Below are 25,839 nucleotides of genomic sequence, written 5' to 3'. Positions count from 1 at the left end.
ACGCTGGTGTAGCGCTTTAGCATTAGCAGAGCTAATGTTTATTATTAGGGCTCTAAGGTTAGCACAACTAGCTTTGTAGTTAGCTGTGTCCACCACTGGTAATTTGTTTTCCCCTGAAGCTGTAGGCTGTCACCAGGGGGCGCTTTTGCACAGTTATCACTGTACAATACAACAGAGGATCATAAACATAAAGGTCAAGAATATTTCCATTAATAATAAAACTGATAAAATATTAAACCCTTTCAACTGAAAAATCACCAAAACAGACACATTTTCAAAGTCTGGTTGCCTTTGATATATATCAGTATTTTTGCTTTAATATTTAAACTTTGTAACGGTTTGTTACATGTCAAAGTACATTCAGGAAAGTGGAAACAAACATACTGCAAATATATTCAAAATAAATAATATAATAAATTACAGAAGTTATTTCTAAGTGATTTGTTTAGCAGGAGGCCAGAGATTAAAGCCATATTTTTAAATCTGATGGTTTGAGTCCAAACATGAGATTTGTTTAAAGCGTCTGATCGGTTTGTTCACCGTGTCTGTTCCCAGTTCAGTCCTTCAGGTTGGGATCATGAGCAGAGAGGAGAGGAAATCGATCACTTTCACTTTTTACATTTAAAATATGTATAGATATAATTCACGAGTGTTGAGGAATATAAAGTAGAGCTAATAGATGTGAGCTTGTTTCATTGATGGTGAATCTGTATGAATCTGAGTTGGACACAGAATCTTATTTTCTGTTACAAAATGATTTTATAGGATTTCTGTTTGGTTGGTTTGATTCTGTTTCTGGTCATCAACAATATTTCATGTTTTTATTTCAGTGTTAAATAAAACGCTTTCTGCCCCGACTGGAGGTCAGAAATTCACACGTTCATTCATCCTGACAGGAAGTCTGATTGTTTTTAAACGAGGATGCTCATGAACCCACTGCGGTTGCTATGGCAGCAGTGATGTATTTCAGCTTCAAACCGTAATTTAATAAACTTGATTAAATCTGATTGTGTTGGTTTTAATCATGTCAGAGGCTTCAGCAGCTTTTCATATTTTAGTAATTAATCATTTTTATTGAGCAGGAAACACTGATAAAGAACGAATAAAAGTTTCTGGACCGCTCAGTTTGTTAAAATGATTGTAACGGTCAGTTTGAGTTATTTTTGGTAAAACAGGAAGCTCAGGTTTTTCTGTGATTATTCTCTGATCTACACAGACTCAAATATTTACATAAACCTCATAAACCTTAAATATTTAATGAGGTGGAGGTCAGAGCTTTGGGAAGGCCGTTCTAGCATGATGCTGCCACCACCATGCTTTACTCCTCCAGACATTGTTAGTCACTGTGACCAACAGCTCAATCATTACCTTACGGACCCAAACAAAAACAGAAAACTTAAAATGTCCAGTTCTGCGTTCCCGTTGTACGCAGAAGTGGGATTTTTATATATATATATATTTTTTTATGGATTTAATTTGTAAAGTTTATCTGCAAGAAAAATAGACTTGAGGTTTAGTTACCCTATAAAAAAGTATGTCTTTTTATTTCAAATACAGTATTTGTCAAAAAAAAAAAAGTTTTTGTACCAAAGACCAGCATAAAAGTAGCTTGTAGAAATTCAAAAGTTTAACTGGAAGTTTAGCTCCTCCTGTTGTACGTCGTGACGTCAGTGACGTCCTCGCTGTCATCACTTCACCGGGAGAGAAGGGCGTCCGGGATAACTAGCCGAGAGCGGAGCCGCTGGGACTCTTCTGGAGGTTAGTACCCGGCTGAAAGTGCTCTATGCTGGGCTGTAGAGTGTGTAGAGACGGCCTGTTGCTGTCTGTGTGATGAAGGAGGATTTCAGTTTGAGTTTAAACATTTTCTAAACCCTGTTTGGTGTTAGCATGCTGCGCCGCTAGCCTCGTGTGAGCTAACAGCAGTCCGAGCTGAACTCTGAGGTCACCTGTGAAAAGCAGCCCCACCTGAGGCGGGTCGGTCACTCCTCTGGGGTTCGGTTCGGTCCGTTTTCATTTTTTGAGTTACTCTGGTTAGCGCCAGGTTATCTGCGGAGCTGACCGGCTAATTACATAACCTGAAGCGTTAGCCATGAAGGTAATCAGCCTCTCTGCGGAGGAGTATCCCGCACTATTTGGCCTGTCGGGGCAGTTTTTAACCGTTCAATCCCTCCCAGCAGCTGAGTTTCCAGAGTTTTAATAAGCTGTCGGTAATTTTGAGGAACTCATGACTCGTGAAAGGACAAAGTTACCGACAGCTTCAGTAGCCAATAGCCGGACGGGCTTTCTGAGGAGCAGCCAATCAGAGGGCCGTCTGGACCGCTGGTGGGCGTGTCCAGACGTGGACTGGAGCCGCACAACAAGGTCAAAACAGAACCTTCAGGTAGGTCTGGGCGGAGGTTCTGACGGCTCTGACCGAACCAGAACCAACCGGGTCAAGTTTCAGGTGAGGGACACGAACTGTGGAGAAGTTCTTCAGAACTTCCCAGAACTCCAGCTGGTTGCCATGGTGACTGGACCAGAACCAGCTGGGTGTCTGAGCAACATCAGGTCCAGAAAGGAGTTTCACTCTGATGAACATTCTTCTGTTTAATGAACGTTTAATGACTAGGTGCTGATGAGGCATAACATTATGACCACACAATGAACTCCTAATAATAAGTGTTTGGTCTCAGAGCAGTTACAGAACCTCTGTGTCGGATCAGAACCTTTCCCGGTCCAGTCTGTCCTGGTGAAGAAGTTCAGTAATCTGCTTCTGTTACATTCCACTCACTACATCAGGCATGGATCAGGACCGGAATAACGAGATCCTGGGTTTCATTTCCAAACCTGTTACTATGACAACCTGATCTGAAGACGTGAATGATGGATTCACCTGTTCAGAGACAAACACCTGAGGACCTCTGAAGTTCTGTCTGAAGTTCTGCCGGGTCCAAACGGTTGGCCGCTGGTCCTTTGGGCCTGTTCTGTTTGGAGGAGTGAACACCAAGCGAACTCTGGGTCCGGTTCAGGTGAACTCTGGTTTGGATGCAGATGTGAACGGCAAGCGGACCGGACCGCTCCAAAAACAGGGAGTGGACTACAGAACAGGGCATTCTGGGTAAATGCAGCCAAAACACGAGTTAGCCTAGCGCTAGCAATTAAAAAGTCTCGATTAAATCGATGAGATGTTGTAGCTTCAGTCTTCAGTCGGTCCGGGTTCACAGGAGACCAGCCAGAACCAGAACCAGCAGGAACCCGACGAGCTGCTGGCTACATCCTGGTTCTGACCCAGTTAGGGGAGTAACTGTACATCCATCTATATCCATTAAATTATTAATGATGCAAAATGTAAATATGGATCCAGACCATCGTTTAGGAAACTTTTACTTTGATTGTTTCAGTTCCTGTCAGAGTTCAGAGATAAATCTGTCAAGTTTTATTTTAATATAATCATGAAATATTGTTTGGGTATAGGATATCAGATCACAACAATCTGAGTTAAAATGAATCAAAATGTATCACAACAGACTTCATATCAGCAATCATCAATCAGGCCAATAAATCCATTTATTGGCTTATCAAATTCAGCAGCGAGGCGGCTCTTTGTAACTTTATCACAAAGTTATAAAGAAAACTCCAAGAATTAATCATCAATCATCATCTGAACAGATCAATACATGGTGATAATGTTTAATTTTCAGACCTTCCTGCTGGAGAACCTTCAGTCTCTGCTCAAACATCTGATTGGTTTCTCAGATCAGAACCGTAACTCTCTCTCTCTCTCTCTCTCTCCCTCAGTGGACGTTTGATTCGACGCTTCCTGTGCAGCGGCGGCCCGGGTGGAGCTTACTGTCAGAGGCGCAGGACGTCCGGCCCGTCGGACCGATCGGCACCACCGTGTGTGTGAGGCGCTGTGAGGACCGCTCATGCATCGCTTAAGGACTTGTGCGGCGCGCTTGCGCCCGCTCACCGCCTCGCAGGCGGCACAGACTGTCGGCCAGCAGCGGCCAATCACAGCCACCGGCGCCGCCTGCTCAAGGACTTTTCAGCCAATCAGGAGCTACTCGGCGCCGGTGGCGTCGGAGCCGTTCCTGAACGGGACGAGCTCCAACTACGTGGAGGAGATGTACTACGCCTGGCTGGAGAATCCCAAGAGCGTCCACAAGGTGAGGCGACCCCGGCTGGACCGGGGTCAGAGGTCAGGCTGGCTGCTCTGGGTGAACAGCTGGAGAAATGGTGGTGCCTCCTGCTGGTCTGATGAGAATCCTCTCTGGTTCTGGAGAGAAATGTTTGTTTGGGTCCAGAAAGTTCTGAAGATCCACAGGCTTTTACTGTCTGGTCATGTGACAGCTGGTCCAGGTTCTGGTTGGAGGCGTGACCTGATGACCTCTTCTCCTCTGAGCTGTAGTAGTTCTATTGTTCTGACCCGACGAGTCAGAACCCGTAAATCCCAAGTCCAGACAGGAGCCTGAAGGCGACTCAGCTGCCATCAGAACCGACCCGATGTCGTTCCAGCGCCGCGAAAGGACACCGGCTAATTTTAGCTCCCCGACGCTCCAACACATGGCCCAGCAGCTGCACTGGACCTGGACCAGAACCAGAACCTCTGCACGTTCTGGTCCAGATTTCCTGCCGTAGCGGTTGGGTGTTAAGCTCGGATCGGACCGAGTCAGAACAGGAACCGGGTCCAGAGCGGTTCCTGGCAGGAAGAGGGTTTAAATCTGTTAACCTGACAGCAGCGACGCTTTTTTCAGTTATTTATCCTCATAAACTCCATGTAGACATGTTTAAAACACTCAAATGTGCCAGTAGTGATGGGTTTTGGTTCCACCAGAAAATCAATAAAAATATATCAATAAGAATCAATCAATAACTGCAGATTAGTGATGGTCATCACCCTCTGGATGTACCTGCTGTCCTGCAGGCACCTGTTTTTAAATGTTTCAGTTGAACTCAATCCTGTGGGACTGACAGCTACCGTAATGTCTGGACTATATTGATCACTACCGTAATGTCTGGACTGCGAGCGGCTACAGTTTCAAACGCTTTGAGCTTTAACCATAAACGCTCCGGTAAATAAACCAGGAAGCTAACTAATGTTTGTTTAGGAAGTCCTCACTCAGACACACGTTTGACACAAAACAGTAGTAGGGAAATTACGGTAACCACCAGGACTGAATGAAATGATGAATTCATCATTTCAGCATCTCACAGGAGAGTCTGGAGTCCAAACTTGTGTTTTTCATGTTCATGTGATATTCAGCCTCACATCAGATATTGATGACATCACCAAAAAGGTTAAAGGTCACAGAAGGACAGACCATTCAGCCCCACAACAGGGCGTCCATCTCTTCATCATAATCACAGTATTGCTCCCATTTCTGTGATCACAGTCATTCGGCCATGTTGTTCAGCTTTAGTTGCAAATGTCTGAAATGTTTCCATTGTTTCTATTAGGTTACATTTACCTGAGTTGAGTCGGGTCTCAGAATCAGAACCAGTCCTGCTTTGCAAGGTTAAACATTATTTCTGCTGTTTATTAATAAACATCCCAGAATAATCGTCGTTTCTCCTCACTGGAATGTTTCTCTGAATCTTTGGTTTAGTTACAGAAACTAAACTGTGAAATAGTTAAATGGGGAAACATTACAGATCTAAAATGTGATTTTCGCTGTAAAAGAATGAAGACATGCTGAATAGAACAGAAACATCAACATTAATAAGCTAATAAGTGATGTTAGCGTGTGTTTAAACCATGTCTAGAAGCTTTTGGAGGAACTGACTGGGTGTTTATGGGTAGATTTGCTCAAGCCAACATGGTGGACGTGTTGCTGCTAGCGTTAGCAACCTGTGTTGCTCTGTGACCTTGTTCCCCTGCTGGAAGTATTTCCATGGTAACCAGACTGGTTACCCAAACTGTACCATGGTTTTAAAACACTAAATGTCACGTGGCCCTATGGTTTAACAACATGGCAGGGATCCAGAGTGGGCGGAGCCTGGGACGGACCCGCCCCTTCCTGTGGGTCGGGTCAAACCAATCCGAATCCTGGAAGTTAATCTTCTGGAACCTGAAGAACCCAGCATGACTGTTGCGCTAATTTCTACTGCAGAATGTCTGGCTAGCCAGCAAGCTAACGGTAGCTTTCAGTGCTACTTCATGACTAGCGCTGTTAGCTTCCTGTTCTCCCCCAGCCTGGCGCTCTGGTTGCTGGACTGAACAACGCTGACCTGGACTTCTCCCTCCAGTGGCTCGGTTTCAGCTCTGATTGTAGTGAACAGCCTGCAAATGAAAATGATTCATAGCGAAGCAGCGTCGCTCTGTTCTCCATGCAAGTGGGGAGAAATCATTTTTCACACTTTGCCCTTCTTGACCACCAAAGGACTTCTACAGTCTTTTTTCTACATGTGGCTTTTTAGTGAAGACAAAATATTGCCAATTCCTTGTAAATATTTATATAGTAGCACCAAAAAAATCACTACAACTGTTGTGAAATCTCGGAGGGGCTGATAAAGTTTTGTAATTATAAGAGGGTCAGAGATTTTAGTGGTTATAGGCCTCCGTGGTGCAGACGCACTAATAAATCTCCCTGTTTTGCTGATTTCTGCTCCTGTGTGATTTTCATGACTGTTTGACAACAAATTGGCGCCCAACATGGAGAACGATAAATTACATACATGCATACTCCTCCCATCCGTCCTGTCTGACCTCTGACCTTCCTTCTCTCCAGTCGTGGGACGTGTTTTTCCGTAACGCCAACGCCGGCGCGCCCCCCGGCGCTGCCTACCAGTCTCCTCTGGGTCTGGCGGCTCCTCAGCTGTCCTCGCTGGTCGGCGCTCAGCCCAACGCGGAGAAGCTGGTGGAGGATCATCTGGCTGTCCAGACCCTCATCAGAGCCTACCAGGTACCAAAACACTGACATGACGTTTCATTTCACCTGGAGATAAAACTGTAACTTTCTCTGAACCAGTGAACTATGAACCTGAACTGATTCAGTTTCAGTCACTTTGAGCTGGATTTTGACCTGATTCTGCTGAAGTTGGAACTTTCACAAGTCTGTTGTTTTTATGTGAACTGCAGTAAACTCAGGCCCTGTTTGCAGGATAAAAATTTCTGGTGACAATGGAAGAGTTTCGTTGTGTTTGTGCTTTACATTTACACGAAATAGCGAATGTTTTCTCTGACAACGGCACAGTTTGAGAATGGGTTCCAGAGTGCCATGGTTCTAAAACGTACCGCTTGTTAACAGAATAAATGGATCTTTCTGTCAGGGAATCCCTAGTTCATGCACAGTATGATGCAAAACATAGCTGCTTCCTACAATCCACAGAAGAAGAAACTACCGACAATGCAAACATGTGTTACGAAGAGCCGCGGTTCCCCGTCAGATACGGTTTCCCCTCGTCTCCTCGCTCCGCACCGCCAGGCGGCAAAATACACGCCTGATTGTTCACCGTTTTTATCCAGAGAACTACGGACACCGTGAAAGCTCAAACAACGTTTCAGCAAAGTTTCCCACTTTTTTCACTTTTTTGCACCTGGGCTCTCATCAGACACACTAACACACATACAGTGTGTGTGTGTGTGTTAGTACACAGTGTGTGTTAGTACACAGTGTGTGTGTTAGTGTGTCCGTTTCCCCAGTATCTGGGAAAATGCGAATCGACATAACGATTTTCAGGTAGAACTTCTTTTTTTAAATTTTTTTTTATCGCCCCACAAGGCGTCTTTTTGTGGCTCTAGTGTCCCTCTTTTTCAAAGCAGGCTGACAGGAAAGGGGGAAGGAGAGGAGGGAAGACATGCGGTAAACGTCGTCGGGTCCGGGAGTCGAACCCGCGACGGCCGCGTCGAGGCCACGTTTTGCCTGAATGTGGGTCGCGCTAACCCCTCCGCCACCACGGCACACCCCAGGTAGAACTTCTTTTTAACGCAGAACATAGCACCCACTAGTGGCGTGGCGAGGGCGTTGCACCTTTTTGATGTTTACCTTTTGTGTAAACAAAGATTGTAAGTGGAATGGCTTCGTGTAAATGTGTTAATGGGAAAAAAAATACATTTTTGTCTGATCATTGTCATAAAAACAGGGCCTCAGAAAAGATTCTCATCAATTTCTGCATATTAAGTGGTTAAAATCTACTATTTTTATAATGATAAATTATTTAGTGAAATTGTTTGAACTTGACTGAACGTCGGTGTGAAACTGAGATGAAATGTTTAGATGGTGGTGGAGGATCATCTGGCTGTTTAGCTTTCTGTTTCTTCCTGATCTTTCAGCCATGATTCCTCTGATTCCTCTGAACATGTTGGGTGTTTCTGTCTGGGTTATGAGAGAAAAGGGCCTAGTCCATGTTGCCGATATCTGGGAAAACTCAAACATTTTCATTGGTTTTGGTCTTTCATCCACATGAAAACACAGTTTAATATTACAAACAATTATTTCTAAAAAGTCTGACCAAAGTGAAGGTTTAAAAAGGGTAATCTGTTTCTGTATCTGTTTGTTTAAGGGAAACAGAGATTTAAAATTAACGCAGAGGTCCCCAAAGTGGGTTCTGGAGGGCCGGCATCCTGCACGTTTTAGTTCTGTCCCTGGTACCAACAACCTTTTCAGCAGGTCCATGTTCTTCTTAGGCCTCTAACGAGCCATCATTGGATCCAGGTGCGTTAACCAGCACTAGAATGGCTTGAGTTAGTCCACTTTGACATATACCTATTTCGGCTTAGATAGTCCAACTGGCCTGAAGGATTTTATCTAGCAGGTGCTTTTGTTCAGTAAATAGGGCCATTACCTTATCAGTACCCTGTTAACGGCCTCAACGCATCTCACAGTTGCACAATTGTTCCTTAGACTTCGACTGACTTTGTTGTCATTTTCAATGCACAGGGTGTATACAGAACGAAATTTCGTTGCATACGGCTCAGGATAATGTTTGAGGTTCCAATGTTGTGAGTAAAATAAAATACAGTATAAAATATGAATATAAATCTAAATATAAAATATAAAGTGCAGGAATGACAGTGAAATAGAAGTTATTTAGCTCTGTACATGTGCAAGGTATAAAGTGGAGACCAGTTTTTGAGTGCAGTCCAGTTAAGAGTTCAGCAGTCTGATGGCAAGTAGGAAAAAGCTGTTTCGGAACCAGGTGGACCTGCACCGGATGCTGCAGAACCTCTTTCCAGAGGGCAGCAGGGAGAACAGTCCATGGTGGGGGTGTGAGGGGTCACTGACGATGTTTCGGCCTCAGGACACGCATCCTGCATCGATGGTTGACCTGACACTTCGCCCTTTTGCCTGAGCTGGGTGTGGAAGGTTGTTGCCGAAGCAGTTTCTCCTTGTGTGCCTTCTTCTCACTCACATGAGAGTTACCCAACTCTTTTGCAAGCTCAACCAGGAAGTCCACCCGTCTCTCCTGCACCCCAATGCATGCCTGATAAAGCACATGTGCATTCAGTGCTGCCATGTCAATCATGTTTGCCAGGTTTGCTGACCAGCTGTCACATAGTGATGGAACCTTGGTCACCCCCCGCAAGATTATGACTGAAATAAATGCCATTAGTTCTTGTGAACTAAATAGGTGAAGCAGTCACCTATTTATCCTCCACAGCACAAAAGGCTGCATGCAAATTTGCATGTGCAAAGTCTCCCAGATTTCTTTTGCTTACACTTTTTGCATGTTTTTATTTTATTTTTTTTTAATTTTTTTTTTTTTTTCTCCGAAGAGTTTTTGCGGCGCTAGTGGCACGTATTGTTTTGACAGTAGGCAGACAGGAAGGAGGGTGAGGAGAGGGGGGAAGACATGCGGCAAAGGTCGTCGGGACCGGGAGTCGAACCCGCGACGTCCGCGTCGAGGACTAAGGCCTCCAAACGTGGGGCGTGCTAACCCCCTGCGCCACCACAGCACGCCCCTGCATGATTTTTTTGAGGTGGATCAACACAATTAATTTGGTTAGTTTATTTCTAAACTGTCATTTTATACCCTCTTAGCTTTATTTCAAAGAGAAACATTACTAATTTCTTTTAGAAAAACCTTTGCATATTTTTTGAAACAGATTGTATGTTTTGCAAACTCTATATACATTTGGCAAAATGACCTGGATAATGCAGCACAACATCATGGATCAGCTGCAAAAGGTCACATCTCTCCAAAAACACTTCATGTATGCTTCAAAACTAAACTGAAGAGCACTACCTACAGGAGAGTCTACTGTAGAGCTGCCTCCACCATAGATCGCACCCACCCCCAACATGGACTATTCACATTCCTACCCTCTGGCCTGACGGTCAACGGCCACATTTACAATTGAAGAAGGGATGCTAATTTGAGCCATCAGAGTCGTCAGGGTGGACTCCGGCCTTTTGGCCCTGTTGAGCCGATATGGGAAGGACTCGAAAACCGAGCCATCCTAGTGTTAACCAGAGAGAGACTAAAACATGCAGGATGCCGGGCCTCCAGGACCCACTTTGGGCCCCCCTGATCTAACGCTTTAAAGTCTGCGACAAATAATTCCCAGATTTATCCACAGACTCGCTTTGACATTTATTTCCAGTTACTTGTGATTTTGCTGTCAGTCCAACATAATAGATTATAAATTTAACATTGCACCCACCATTAGTGTATCTTCAGTTGTGATGCTAATTAGCGACACTAGGCACTTAAGGAAAGAAAGTGACTGTTCAGTCTTGGTATATTGATTACTTTCAACATACTGAGAGACTTTGAAGCTCCGTTTCTTTTCATAGCTCCAGTGTAGAGGAGGAATCAAACCTTCATAACCAGGTCAGAGAGGGAAGCAGTTCTTCTCTTGAAAACAAATACTTCCTGCTGTCTGACTGAAGCAATGCTGAAGGCGGCACCGCACTGTTTCCATGGCAACAGATTACTGTACTAATGAGGCTTTTATGTTCCAGGTGAATTAATGTGGAGAAGAAAAGCTGGGATGTGGCTTAAATAATAGTTTAATTAGAGCTGAAGTGTTTATTATGAACATATTATCTAAATTATAGAATATATCACAGTATGTATATATTACTTGTATTTATGTTGGTTTTCTCATTGAGATTAAAAAATCTCATTTACAATAGTGGCCTGTTTATTTCTGTACAGAGATATTGAAAGTTGTTCATCGCTCCATCAGCCAGCAGAGTCAGTTTCCCTCCTGCAGGCCGACAGTTTTCAGCTGCTTTAATCCAGCTGCAGATTCATAACCACTTCACTTCCAAACCACAGTGAGTTTGGCTGCTCACTGTGGAGCAAAAACAAACCCTGACCCCGGAAATGAGGCGACAGGAAATCTAAGAACCAGAGCTCATGGATGAGATCCCGGCCTGACCAGCATCGCTGCCAGCAGCTAAACATCTGATCAGGGATCAGTGGCAGCATTTAAACTGACTCCATGTTTGTTACAGGGAGCAGTAGTCGCAGCCCCGAGCTTCAGGTTCAAAATAAATCCAGGTGAATGTGAGCAGGAACTTTAAATGATTCATATTCCTGCATCATGAGTCATAAGACGAGAGCAAAGATCAGATGGAGCGCCACGTCATTAAAATCAAGATACTTATCTTATAATGCTGGTTCTTACTGTAGAGCTACTTACTTTTTAGTTCATGTTCTCATATGCAAATGAGGGGCGGGGCTAATCTGAGCGCACAGACCTGAGAGACATGAACTTCAGGTAAAGCAGTTCTGTTTTGGATAAGAATGTTGGCACGACTCCGACCAAAACAAAACCAGATGTTAAATCAGTTTCATTAGCGAACCAGTCGAATCGCCTCAATGTTGACTTTTGTGATCGGTTCCCAAAGCAACAGAAGAAGAACGTAGATGCCACGCAGCAGCGCTCTGCTTACAGCAGTAAAGATGGCTGCCAGCATCTAACGTTACTCAGAGCCGACAGCATTGTCACAAGACGAAGCTGATTAAACTCAGCAGCCATCGTTTACGTCCAGATTCACCGTCTGGCTTCTTCTGCTGCTGAATTTTGACGGATGTCTCACATCAACGACGTAAAGGTTGGATAAAATGCGACAGTTCAGGCTGCAGACAAAACTATTGGATGCGATCTAGTTCCTCATTTAGAAGCAGAACAAATCTGAAGATGTCAACTCTCTGCCAGTCGCTGCCCTCTGATTAGCCCTGCCCCCAGAGAAAGCCCCGCCCCCTCATTTGAATTTCAGTTTTAAAAAGTTTGTAAAACTGAGGTAAGAAATAAAAGTCTATGAAATAAGTAAAGCTGTCTTTAAATAAATGAACTGATAAAATGAGGATTAAAATAAATCAGAAGATCGTGGTTTGCTGGTGAAACCTTCGTAACTCTGTTTCCATTGATCGTATAAATGCACAAATTGGGATTATAAAATAAATTTGCTTAATGGAAACGACACATTAAAAATGGTTTTCTGATTAAATGTTTTGTAGGATGCTGCGGTTTTTCAGCCGTATCAAAATTAGTGTATTTCATAAAATTGCCATGGAAACAGTTTTTTTTCAGACCAGTCATGTGATCAACAACTGGATGTTACTACTGGCGGAAATGAAGAAGATGACGGCAGGAAGTGGTAGGAGGAAGACGGCGCTACGTATTTTTTAATGTCTTGTCACGTGAACAAACTTTAACGTGAGATTTAAATTTATTTTCTTAGTTAATGGAAACGTAGCAGGAAACTGTTTTTCCACGTTACCGGAATATTGACCCATGAAACGCAGCTGGAGAGTGTTAACGGTGTGTGTGTGTTCGGGCTGGGTGTGTGTGTGTTCAGGTCCTGGGCCATCACAACGCCCACCTGGACCCTCTGGGGATCAGCTGTGTGAATTTTGATGACGCTCCGGTCAGCGCCGGCTTCCAGGACGTCGGTGAGACGCCAGAACAGAACCAGAACTCTGATGTTAACGTTGCTCTTCCTCCCACCCACCCGTCCTCCTCCTCTAACCCTCTAACGCTCCCCTTCTGTTGTGACTCCTCATCACTCCTCCTCTTCCTCCTGTCCTGTCCTGGGTGGGTTCTGTGTCGCCCCCTGTAGATCCGGGGGCACCACGTGGCCCAGCTGGACCCGCTGGGCATCATGGACGCCGATCTGGACTCGTGCGTTCCCACTGACATTATCACATCCTCCGACAAGCTGGGTGAGGACCTCCACCCTCAGCCTCCACCTCTTTCCCTCCACACTCACCCCAGCTGGAAGGTTTCCCCGATCGGGAATGCGTCCCACACTAAAAACCTGGATGTGCGCCAGAGGAAGTTCCCTCTGAAACGTTCTCGCATGCCAGGAAGGTTCCGGCGTCTCGTTCATCATGGCGTCTGGAAACTTCTGGCATATGAAGAACGTCTAGAGCATTAACCCACAGATTTCAGCTAACTGGAGCTTCAAACCAGTAAAGAACTAAAACTTTGTAAAAACTACAATCACCGTTTTTAATCTTCTGTCTCACTAAAACAAACATAATTGTTGGTCTTACTGTTTTAGACGGTGGTCATTAAAATTCCTTCATAAAGACTCATAAAGCCTGGAGAAATGATCAGATTATCTGTTTTCTGACTGAAAACTCAAGTTCAGACTGAAATCAGCTTTCATCCATTAAGGCCTCCAGCAAGACTTTGATCGCCACCTAGTGGTGGAGTTTGATTTAAAACACTCCAGTTTATTTTTAGATTGGAGTGTGAAGCTAGACTGGGACTTCTGAATCCCACAACGTTGATCCACTTCCTCTCTCTAGCATCAGTTTGGGCCCACTTTTTCCTCCAGCTAATGTTTGATTATCGCTTCAGGGTTAGCATAGCTAGCGTTTTAGTTAGCGGTGCTAATGTTTATGTTCAGGGTTAGCATAGCTTAGTTAGCGGTGCCCACCACTGATCATAGTGAAGATCTAGAATCCTGAGATGATCTGGGCTTTGTGACATGGATCAGAACACGGTCCGCTGTGGTGGCTGAATGATGCTCAGGTGACGCACAGAGGTCCAAAGTGACCCAATGAACCCTCCACCACAGCATGATACCACCACCACCAGCATGAACGGGTGGTACCAGTAGAGACCGGGTGGTACCATCAGAACCCTGCAGTGGTTCTTGGTTCTCCACATCATTTACCTTTAGTTCAAACTTCCTGTTGGAGGACCAATCAGGGCTGATTTTGGTTTGAACCTGAGGAACCATCACCAAAATGTCTGATCAGTTCCAGCTCTGCTCTGACTTAACTAGCTCTACGTATAGAGATATAAACATAGACTGTGCTGGTTGTGTGGCTTCTTGTTGACTCGTCAGCTCTCAGTGCTTGTTGGTTCTGACCGGCTGGCGGTTTGTTGGGTCACTGCTGCAGCTTCCGTGTCTGTATTTAATGCTAACGATAGCAGCTAGCAGCTTTACTCCAGTTGATGTGAAGATCTGAGTCGTGATTGGAGGAAAGACAAGAGGAGATGGACGTCATGTGACTCCGCCCACAGAGTGGCTGGCAGGTCAACATGGCCGCCGGTTAGTTTAGTCCTGAACTGAATAGAAACCCTGGAGATTAAATGATGCAGAGTCATGACCAACCTCAAAGACCTGGAGGTCATCACCAAAGATGGACCATCAGAACCAGAGGAACCAGGAGAACCAGAGGAAGGTCCTGGTTGCTGTGTTTATTTTGATGCAACATTTTTGGATAAAATTTTAAAACGCAAAGTCTGAATACTCCAGAATAATTTTGAGCCGGGTACCAGACATGCAGCGTTTAGAACCCGATCAGAACTCAGGTCCACACACTAACAGAACCCGCCCACTGTGACTGAGTGCCTCTGATCCACAAAGCCCAGATCTTCAGGATGTTCTGTAGTTTAGAAGAACCCCACATCAGTGTCTGACCTCAGAGTTACTCTGTACCCTATGCCAGGAACCTGACCCGCTAGTGGTTCTGCTGGTGGACTGGAGGCTTACCTGCTCAGAAGGTTCTGGTTCTGGGATGGTTCTGGTCCATATTGCTAAACTGATCAGATGAATGGATCGGCCACAGCTTTAATTAACCAGAGAAGAAGAAACATTATGGAACCATGAAACCGGTCCACAACGGGTCGAGCAGAACGAACCGAACCCTTTTCAGATACCAAGAATCCTGTTGGGCCAAAGTTAGAAACGCTGTTGCTTTGCTGAACCAGGAATTAGACACACCCATCAGAATGGCTTGGTGCTGTGGTTCTGAACCATGTAATAGTCATGTCCTGGAATGGCTGTGGTTTTGAAGCAGAAATTAGCCATGTCCCGGTGGAATGGCTTGGTGCTGTGGTTCTGAACCATGTAATAGTCATGTCCTGGAATGGCTGTGGTTTTGAAGCAGAAATTAGCCATGTCTCAGTGGAATGGCTTGGTGCTGTGGTTCTGAACCAGGAATTAGCCGTGTCTCAGTTGAATGGCTTGGTGCGTGGTTCTGATTGGGTCGAGTTCTGACTAACCCCAGCATGGTGTGGCCTTCATCTCTCCATCGCTGCGCCAGAGTCGGAGGTTCTGTAGAACCGGGCGGTGCTGGGGATGCAGAGATGCCACGGGCCGGATGGTGTTGGTGTGGTGGTGGTCGAACTGGCTGACGGTCAATAATGTTGTCTGGGTGTTTCTCCCCATCGCTGCCCCCTGCTGGTGACCTCCAGACATGGCTGTGCTCAAGAAGAGGCTGAGGTTCCTAACGGTAGGAGGTAGGAAACGCTGCTGCTCTGTAGATCAGCTTCACTTCGCTGCTCAGGCTCTGGACCCCCAAACGGGTCCATCTGTCTGCCGGTTCTGACCCGGTCCGTCAGACTGCAGCTGTCCTCTCCGTCCTGGTCCAGTGGTCAGTAGGGACTGATGGACACCACAAAGCAGAACGTCCTCCGGTTCTGCTCAGTTTTTATATAATTAGCTGCAGTCGTAGAAACGTGTTTGACTCTGTGGATGTTTTACGTTTCGTTGTGTCTATGAATCCATCAGCATCAGATAAATTTGCTTTTTCACCTAGAAGAAAATAAAAAATGTTAAAGCTGTGGTACCTACCTTCTAATGAGACAGATAACCTGTGAAAAGACTGACCTCCTGGAGCTAGCCTGAGCTAGCATGGATACTGACCAAAAACAGCCAATCAGAACCTGCAGGCGGGTCTTAGCGCCGTCAATCAGTTCATGTACTCGCTGCTAAATGTGCTAACGGCGTAGAAACGACTTACAGGAAAATCGTTAATCTGTTGTCATCCATGGCTATGCTAACTAGCCTTAGCATTGATGACAGGATATTCTGGCTGCAGAGAGCAAGGGAGGGAAGAGGTATCAACAGCGCCATACAGGATGGTGATGTACAGCGCCAAGACCCACCTCCTGGCTCTGGTTGTTTCCAGTTAGCACTGGGAACACTGGAAGCTCGATGTTTTCACAGATTATCTGCATCATTGTAACGGTTACGTAATTCTCCCGGTTTAAAGTGACTGACCTAATCCAACAGAGGTCCAGCCAAATGGCGCCTCTGAACTGGACTCTTTGCTAGTGAAGTGTAGCATGCATATGAAAACATGCGGCTCCAGATGCAGGCTGGTATTTTTATTGGTAGTTTGAGTTACCATGGCAACACAGTTAGCCAAAAAACACGCCTTTAAACCACTGTGGGAATATTTGAGGGTTTTCTGCGTGGTCACAGTTTCAGATAGAAACGGCGTTTATGGATGAACCTGTTATCCGTTCAGACGTTTGTTCTCTTTTGGTTTTTCCTCTCGGCTCCAAAAGTTTGAGGAAAAACTGATTTCAGTGAAACTGCCGGTCAGTCAGGAAGTCGGTGGTTTTATGTCACCCAGTTTCTTTAATTCACTGTTTTGACAAATTTGTGTTTACTGTCGTGAAATTTGGTCGCGTTGTTGCCCCGTCGTACGTATTTTCAGAATTGCTGTAGAGGAGACGGTTTCCTGTGGAAATGAAACCCAGTTTTCACTTTAATGTTAAATTATAATTTTGTGAATTGTCTTAAACTCAGATTATGGTCAGGATTTCTTTACGAAGCCAGTAAAAGTTAAACTCCACAGAACTCCCTTCTGATGTCTGCAGACTGGATCTGGACTGGTTCTGCTCCTACAGTTAAAATGTTTGATCCACTTTAGAACCGTTCTGGTTCTGGAACCGTTAGAACTGCGGGTTTTATTTCCTGGAGCAGAGCTCGCTGCTGTCCCGACAATGAACGACATTAAACATCTCCAATGTCCACCGGACCCTCTGGTCCATCATGGCCGTCATTTTGGATTCCCCTCTGCGGTTCTGTAACCTCGCTTCCTGATTGGCTGACGTCACATCCAGCAGGCTGCGACATGGGCCAAGACGATCCACCATGTTGAATATTCCCGATTCTGGATTCCGATCTCTCATCATCCCGATAATCTGAGCGTCCTTCAAATCGCCAGGAGGAAAAACTCAACCTAAAGCTCTAACCGGGCCACTCAGACTGCGACGCCTCCATCAGCGGAGCGCCAGAGGTAGAAGGGGTCGGAGGTCATCTGGGGCGTTTTGGGTTTTTTCAGACTCTTCATCAGATGCCTCAGAGATTCTGTTGGTACTGCGATGAAGATCAGACCTGGGATCTGCTGCAGGGCTTCCTGCCCTTCCGGCTGGGCTGTGATTGGCCGAGCCTGTGTGAGCTCTGTGATTGGCTGAGAGATGAAGCCCCCTCCCCCATCCCAGGTTCTCCTGTCTCACCTGTCTCCATCGTAACGTCTGGCCCTGCCATAATAACACGTTCATGTCATCTGTTCATTTGTTCATCCGTCTGCAGTGAAGCGACATGTTACTGTCAGAACCAGATCTGGACCCGTCCTCTCTGGGAGACCAGAGCTGGAAAACCCCAGGCTTGATGCACTAAATACTACGCCAAAGAATCCCGCCGTACTGTAACCATGGCAACACGTCAGCCTTTAATTTGTAGTTCATCCTCTGATTTCTTCTCAGCTCTGGTCTCAACTTGTTTTGTTTTTGTTGGTCAAATTTCTGCATCAGATCCTAAAATTCAGCTTAAACTCTGGCGGTTCAGGACAAACGCCAAGATGGCCGAAGGTCCAGTCAGAGACGCCAACGGGTCTCTACAGAACCCAAACACCTGCCGACCCGGTCAGCCAACCAGCATCAGGATGGAGGACCGTCGTCCAATCACATCCTGGACGATCCAGCTGAACCTGGGACTCATCCGTCCCTCTGCAGACACTCAGATTTTCTTCTTGTTAGTTTAATTTGAGAAGAAACGTGGAGGTTCTGCTTGTTGAGGAAAAGCCTCCAGCCTCCAGGTCGCCCTCTGCTGGCCAGGCCAGGAAGCAGCTAATGGTTCAGACGTTGAAGGTTTCCTTCCAGCTCTGGACTAACGAGACCAAGATAAACCTGGATCAGACTGAAAAGTTAGCTGCGCTAAAACAAAAGCAATAGTCAGAAATATTAGTTATTCTAAAGCTAACGCACTATACCAACACTGCATTTAGCAGAAGCTAATGCTAAACCAATATGCTAATGCTGCATTTAGCAGAAGCTAATGCTAAACCAATATGCTAATGCTGTATTTAGCAGAAGCTGATGCTAAAGCAATATGCTAATGCTGTATTTAGCAGAAGCTAAGGCAAACATAGCTGCATTTCTAAAGCATTCAGAATCCTGGAGCGTCCCAACCAAGTTTTGGTTTTAAATCCACCTGGATCCGTCTGCGGATGAAGCTTTAATCCACCCAGAGCAGCAGGACCGGTTCTGGACCAGTTCTGAAGAGGTTCTGGGGGAGATCTGGATCCGGCTGGTGTCATGGCTGCTCAGTCCTGAACATAGTGGAGGACTCCAGAGAGAAACAAAGATGTCTGCAGAGTTTGAACCGTTTTGGTTCTGATCAGGAGGAACCAGCTTGTTTGAAGATCTGCTTCATGCTGATTGGCTCTAATCCTCTCACCTCTTCCTCCTCTTCCTCATCTGTCTGGTTTTCATCTCTAACTTAATTTCCTTCACCTTCAATCTTCTGTTTCTTCACCTCCTTCTTCTTGTTTCTCCTCTTCCTCCTCTCTCCCTTCCTGTCCCGCTTTGCATCATGGGACTTGTAGGCTTCTACGGTCTGGACGAATCGGACCTGGAGAAGGTGTTCCGGCTTCCCACCACCACCTTCATCGGCGGCTCAGAGTCGACGTTGCCTCTCAAGGAGATCATCCGTCGCCTGGAGGTAGGGGGACGCGTCGCCCTGGGGGGGTATGTAAACATGTGACCCTCTGACTCAGACTGTGTGTGTGTGTGTGTGTGTGGGTGTGTGTGTGTGTGTGTGTGTGTGTGGGGCTGCAGATGGCCTACTGCCAGCACATCGGTGTGGAGTTCATGTTCATCAACGACCTGGAGCAGTGCCAGTGGATCCGCCAGAAGTTTGAGACACCAGGAGTGATGCAGTTCACTCTGGAGGAGAAGAGGACGCTGCTGGCCCGGATGGTCCGCTCCACCAGGTAGGCCTCACCTGCAGGGCGGCCGGGGGGCGGGGCCGGGATCACCTGACCTCTGGCTCTGTTCAGGTTTGAGGAGTTCCTGCAGAAGAAATGGTCTGCAGAGAAACGATTCGGACTGGAGGGCTGCGAGTCTCTGATCCCGGCTCTGAAGACCATCATCGACAAATCCTCCGAGAACGGAGTGGAGAACGTCATCATGGGCATGCCGCACAGGTAACACACACCGAGGTAACACACTCACAGAAACACACACACAGGTAACACACACACCGAGGTAACACACTCACAGAAACACACACACAGGTAACAGGATCATATCTGAGTGTTTCTAAGTATTTTCTAATTTTAGTCAATAAAATAAAACCAGTTTTATAAAGTGAATCATAAACATTTTAAATCTTTCAGTTTGTTGTTTGTATTGGTAAAAAATAAAAGTTATCTTTAATGTTAACTTTCTGCTTTGTAACGAAGTAAAAGTCTGAACATCATTTAGAGAAACTATTAAATTTCTGCCTCTTCAGATTCTTTAAAACTTTTACTTTTTGTCTGATAAAGACATTTTGTCTCAGGTTGGGGTTAGAATAAAGTAAGAGGTTAAAAATGTCCAGGTTTTCTTTACTCTCGGTGCCGGGTCGGGTAAGAGACGGACTGATTACCAGAACCAGAGGAATCACAGCTACATGCAGGTTATCACCAACATGAACGTTAAACTCCCAACCACAAAGATTTATTTTATTTCAGTCACTTTTTATCGCCTCGTTTTTGAAAAACACACCAAGAACTTTAAAAATGACCAGAATATCAGTGGAAAGCAGACAGAGTTTCTCTGGATGGATCAGAATAATTTCCCTTTGGGATATGAAGACTTCCTGGTCTAAAAGCAGAAACTCCCTGCTGCTGCTTGATTTGATCGTCTTTGTGTTTCCAGGGGTCGGCTGAACGTTTTGGCCAACGTGATCCGTAAAGAACTGGAGCAGATCTTCTGCCAGTTCGACTCCAAACTGGAGGCAGCCGATGAGGTACTGTGACTCCATCAGGGGTAAAAACCCTGACGTTGTTAATCCCTGTAATCTCACTTTAGTACTGAGTTTCAGTTTTTTGAGGGATCATGTTGTTTGGTTCATTGCTACCACATCCTACACTAATGGACTGTGTGAACTGAGGCCTGCTGTGGTTTCCTCAGGGCTCCGGAGACGTGAAGTATCACCTGGGCATGTACCACCGTCGGATCAACCGGGTCACGGACCGGAACATCACCCTGTCTCTGGTGGCCAACCCGTCCCACCTGGAGGCCGTGGACCCCGTGGTCCAGGGCAAAACCAAGGCGGAGCAGTTCTACTGCGGAGACACCGACGGGAACCGAGTGAGTCTGAATGCAGGAAATTCCTGCAGCACAAACCCAAACAGATCTGATCGACCCGACCAACTTTACTGACCTGACGCCAATCCAACCGGCCTTATCGACCCGACCAACCTGACCCATCCGATCGATCTGATGCCGAACCGATCGATCTGACGCTGATCTACCTGTCCGCTCCGTGTCCAGGTGATGTCCATCCTACTGCATGGAGATGCCGCCTTCGCCGGCCAGGGCATCGTCTATGAGACCTTCCACCTGTCGGACCTGCCGTCCTACACCACGCACGGCACCGTGCACGTTGTGGTCAACAACCAGGTGACGCCTGGCGACCAGCTGAGGGTTCCAAGTGAGAGAAACCTCCTGTTGGCTAACCATCCCGTCTCTGTCCGCAGATCGGCTTCACCACCGACCCGCGCATGGCCCGCTCCTCTCCGTACCCAACGGACGTCGCCCGCGTCGTCAACGCCCCAATCTTCCACGTCAACGCCGACGACCCCGAGGCCGTCACCTACGTCTGCAAGGTGGCGGCGGAGTGGAGGGCCACCTTCCACAAAGACGTGGTGGTCGACCTGGTGAGTTGTCCCCTCCGCCCAGGGTGCGGCGCCGCAGCCTGACCTCTGACCCTGTCGCCATGCCTACCGCCCAGGTGTGCTACCGCCGGATGGGCCACAACGAGATGGACGAGCCGATGTTCACCCAGCCGCTGATGTACAAGCAGATCAAGAAGCAGAAACCGGTTCTGCAGAAATACGCCGAGAAGCTGATCGCAGAGGGAGCCGTGAGCCGGCAGGAGTACGAGGTGAAGCCTGGACCAGAACCCTGGACCGGACAGTCACAGGTTCTGTTGGTGCAGGACAGAGGTTCTGCAGAACCTCTGATGGGTTTTGTGTCTGAACGCAGGAGGAGATCGCCAAGTACGATAAGATCTGCGAAGAGGCGTTCGCTCGCTCCAAAGACGAGAAGATCCTGCACATCAAGCACTGGCTGGACTCTCCATGGCCCGGTGAGCTCGGGGGGTTCTGGGTCGTTTCCGGGTCGGCCGGTGGTTCAGAAACCAGAACCTTGACGTGATGAATGTCCTCCTCAGGTTTTTTCACTCTGGACGGGCAGCCCAAGTCGATGAGCTGCCCGAGCACGGGCCTCTCTGAGGAGAACCTGAACCACATCGGACTGGTGGCGTCCTCCGTCCCCGTGGAGGACTTCACCATCCACGGAGGTCCGCTCCGCTCCGGAACCGCAGCAGCCTCTGCTGGGCGGAACCGGACCCTAAACGGACTCTGTTGTTGTTGGACCAGGTCTGAGTCGCATCCTGAAGGGCCGGGGCGAGATGGTCCGGAACCGGACCGTGGACTGGGCTCTGGCCGAGTACATGGCGCTGGGCTCCCTGCTGAAGGAGGGCATCCATGTCCGGCTGTCGGGTCAGGATGTGGAGAGAGGAACGTTCAGGTAACCTCTGACCCAAACAGAACCAGAACCAGAGTGCAGAACTTCAGTTCAGAAAACAACATTTCTAATAGGATGATAAACTTCTGATTGAGGCAGAATTTCAGGGTTAGAGTCTGTAGGCTCTCCGTTGGTTCTGGTCCGGTTTGTTTAGAGCAGCCCGGGTTCTGTAACCTTCTTGTCCCCTCTCAGCCACCGTCACCACGTCCTCCACGACCAGAACGTCGACAAGAGAACCTGCATCCCCATGAACCACCTGGCGCCGGACCAGGCTCCCTACACCGTCTGCAACAGTTCGCTGTCCGAGTACGGAGTGCTGGGTGAGTCCCTCCGGGTCCTCGGGTTCCGCAGCTCGGTCCTGTTTCTGAGGTTCTGACCCGGTTCCCTACAGGCTTTGAGCTGGGCTTCGCAATGGCGAGCCCCAACGCGCTGATCCTGTGGGAGGCCCAGTTCGGAGACTTCCACAACACGGCGCAGTGCATCATCGACCAGTTCATCTGCCCGGGTCAGGCCAAGTGGGTGCGGCAGAACGGCATCGTCCTGCTGCTGCCGCATGGCATGGAGGGCATGGTGAGGCTCCAGAACCAGAACCGGGTCCGGCCTTCAGAGCTTCTCCTAACACGCCGCTCCGCTCGCTTCCGCAGGGTCCAGAACATTCCTCGGCCCGGCCCGAACGGTTCCTCCAGATGTGCAACGACGACCCAGATGTCATGCCGGTAGGTTTACAAAAACAGTTCAGCAATGAGGCAGTTCAGTTCAGTTCAATTCAATTCAATTCAGTTCAGTTCAATTTAAAAACACTTTTGATCCCAAAGGAAATTAAATTAAAAGTTCAAAGTTTTTCAAACCGGGAAACAGGAAATAAACATTATATGGTTCTAATAACAGAACCCAAACTGGTACCGGTACGGTGTTTGGGTCGGCCGGTTCTGGTACCGGTACGGTGTTTGGGTCGGCCGGTTCTAACTGTGGTTCCGTCCTCCAGAACCTGTCGGAGGACCTGGCGGTCCGGCAGCTGTACGACTGTAACTGGATCGTGGTGAACTGCTCCAGTCCTGGGAACTACTTCCATGTTCTGAGGAGGCAGATCCTGCTGCCCTTCAGGAAGCCGGTACCGGCCGCAGCCTTCACTTCCTGTGTGGGCTTTTGTTTTGAAAACTGACTTGTTCTGTTGAACTTCCTGTTTCTTCAGCTGATCGTTTTCACTCCCAAGTCTCTGCTGCGCCATCCCGATGCCCGCTCCAGCTTCGACGGCATGCTGCCCGGTAACACCGCCGCCGCCGCTCGTGGTTCTGATGCTAGCAGCTAGCCGCTAGCCCGGGTTGCTCACCCTGACCTTCGGCGCTCCTCCTCTTCCTCCCTGTATGCAGGAACACACTTCCAGAGGCTGATCCCGGACGACGGGCCGGCGGCGCAGCGACCCGACGCCGTGAAGAGGCTGATCTTCTGCACCGGGAAGGTTTACTACGAGCTGACCAAAGAGAGGCAGAAGAGAGGCCTGGAGGAGACGGTGGCCATCAGCCGCATGGAGCAGGTACCAGGACCGGCCTCTGACCCCAACAGAACCCCCTGGACCTCTGTCCTCCAGCTGCTCTGGACTCTGAGTCAAACTGGGCCGATAATCACAGCAGAACTCATAAAAATCAGTTTATTTACGGTTTGTAGCCGCGGTCTTTGAGACGGTCGGCTCTCAGGAAGACGCAGAACCTTCCCGGGTTATAAGGTCAAACTGAACGCCTCAGCTCTGACGCTCTGCAGTTTTTAATGTGAAATCTGTTTGGGATTCAGACAGAAGAACCAACCGGACCTCAGTAAACGGATCACACAGCGCAGCAGGAAGGTTGGTGTTTCCTGGTGGCGCCAGCAGGGGGCAGCACGTGACATTGATGCTGTTAAACTGCAGGATTTTTATTTATCTTAATGACATAACTAAACATATGAACAAAAAAATACAACAAAATAACAAATAGGAGGATGTTGTACAGTTAGCATGTAAATAAAGTCAAATTACAAAACAGTCACAGAAATTCAGGACCGTTTACCACAATACATGTTTCATATTTAGCCCTGATCTTTTCAGTTTTTGCAATCTGCCTGAAAAGGTAATTATTTCTGTAAACTGGGTGTGATCTGGTGCCGGTCATCCTGGGAAACTTTGTGTTTAAACTGAGTCTGAAAGTTCAAAAAGCCAAACAAATCTCTTTAAATGAATCTGCCTGAGATTCCTGCAGTCTGAACCAAATCAAATGAATAATCAATGTTTCCAGTCATAATCGTGGTATGTTTGCTGAGCCAGCAGACGTTAAGCCCCGCCCCTCCCTGCCTCTCCCCCTGCAGCTCTCCCCGTTCCCGTTTGACCAGGTGAAGGCGGAGTTTGAGCGTTTCCCCAACGCCGACCTGGTGTGGTGTCAGGAGGAGCACAAGAACCAGGGTTACTACGACTACGTGAAGCCACGCATCAGGACCACCATCAACAAGGCCAAGAACGTCGGGTAAGTGCAGCGCCGCCGCCGCCTCGGTCACGACCCGGCGGCGCTGCCGGCTCTGACTCCGCCCCCTCCCTGTGCCTCAGGTACGCCGGCAGAGACCCAGCGGCGGCGCCGGCCACCGGAAACAAGAACACACACCTGGTGGAGCTGCGGCGCTTCCTGGACACGGCCTTCGACCTGGAGGCGTTCAGCGAGCAGTAGACCGCCTCACTGGACTCACTCACACACACACACACACACACACACACTCATGATTCATGCAGAATCGATCAGATTTATCCATAAATTCAGTAATTATTGAGTTAAAGTTGAAGCAGCAGAAACATTTGGGTTTCGGTTTGAAGTTTCCTCTGAAATCGGCTGATTTAACGTCGTCACAACAAACTCCACACACACGTCCCTCCGTCCGCACACCCACTCCAGCTGCAGATACCCGTCAGAGTGACGCCTCCTGTTTCCTCCGCTCACCCAGAGGATCGGAGCTGCTGCTTCTCCTGAGTTTTATTTTAGCTTTTAAGGCTCTTTAGCATCGTTAGCAGAGATCAGAGGGAGTTTGGTGGTGCTTCTCTTCTTTGTAATTAGTCGCCATGGTAACGCCTATCACTGAGATTTTATCATATATTATTCTGAGGGGATGTTTGGGATGAACCAATCACGCGCTGCTGATTTAGCCCCGCCCTCCCCGCGCCGGTCTGCGTTCATCTCGTGCCAAATTGCCGCCATCAGTTTTTCTGTTTGGTCATTTTTCTGGTCGCAGCTGAACTGACGGCGGGAAACCGGAAGAATCGTCAGCAGAGGAGGAAGTCGTGGCGATCCGAGCTTCTGAGAGACAAAGATTAAAAATCATTTATTTATTTTCATATTAGGGGATTGAAGTCTGCTGCATTGTTTTGCTTCATTCAATAAAGAAACCTGTGCTGAACAGACTGCCTGGTTTCATGTTTTTATTTCATAACAATGCAAACATTTCATCATTTTCAGTATCAGTTTTCATCTTTGTTCACCTTTAAATCACATCTTATTGTGAAGGAGCTGCAGCTCTAAACGGTTTCCTATCAGAGCTTCTGCTTCATTTTTATTATCTGCACATCATCAAGCCTCCCTTCAGAGAGAGACCCCTAGTGGCCACCGGAGGGAAGACATGATCGT

General features: G+C 47.4%; 1 protein-coding gene across 4 annotated transcripts; it reads left to right on the top strand.

Annotated features, from left to right (window-relative positions):
• Window positions 1-1,621: 1,621 nt before the first annotated feature.
• On the top strand, window positions 1,622-25,617 carry ogdha (oxoglutarate dehydrogenase a). Of its 4 annotated transcripts, XM_028017981.1 has the most exons (25): window positions 1,622-1,758; window positions 3,778-4,145; window positions 6,708-6,881; window positions 12,732-12,800; window positions 12,993-13,095; window positions 15,587-15,631; window positions 19,012-19,127; window positions 19,244-19,398; window positions 19,465-19,611; window positions 20,327-20,417; window positions 20,582-20,761; window positions 20,945-21,073; window positions 21,151-21,330; window positions 21,405-21,557; window positions 21,659-21,761; window positions 21,846-21,974; window positions 22,054-22,204; window positions 22,394-22,521; window positions 22,593-22,771; window positions 22,846-22,917; window positions 23,187-23,312; window positions 23,394-23,466; window positions 23,572-23,735; window positions 24,539-24,693; window positions 24,774-25,617. In XM_028017981.1, exons 2-25 carry the CDS (start codon window positions 3,906-3,908, stop codon window positions 24,889-24,891), a joined length of 3,180 nt encoding a protein of 1,059 aa, XP_027873782.1. In that variant the 5' UTR covers window positions 1,622-1,758; window positions 3,778-3,905; the 3' UTR covers window positions 24,892-25,617. The 4 variants fall into 4 exon arrangements, with proteins under 4 accessions (XP_027873782.1, XP_027873779.1, XP_027873780.1 ...); XM_028017978.1 differs by lacking the exon at window positions 12,732-12,800; XM_028017979.1 differs by lacking the exons at window positions 12,732-12,800; window positions 15,587-15,631.
• The last annotated feature ends 222 nt before the right edge of the window (window positions 25,618-25,839 follow it).

This window comes from Xiphophorus couchianus, chromosome 5 (assembly GCF_001444195.1).
Source record: "Xiphophorus couchianus chromosome 5, X_couchianus-1.0, whole genome shotgun sequence".
NCBI lineage: Eukaryota > Metazoa > Chordata > Actinopteri > Cyprinodontiformes > Poeciliidae > Xiphophorus > Xiphophorus couchianus.
This window is presented reverse-complemented; position numbering and strand designations above follow the sequence as displayed.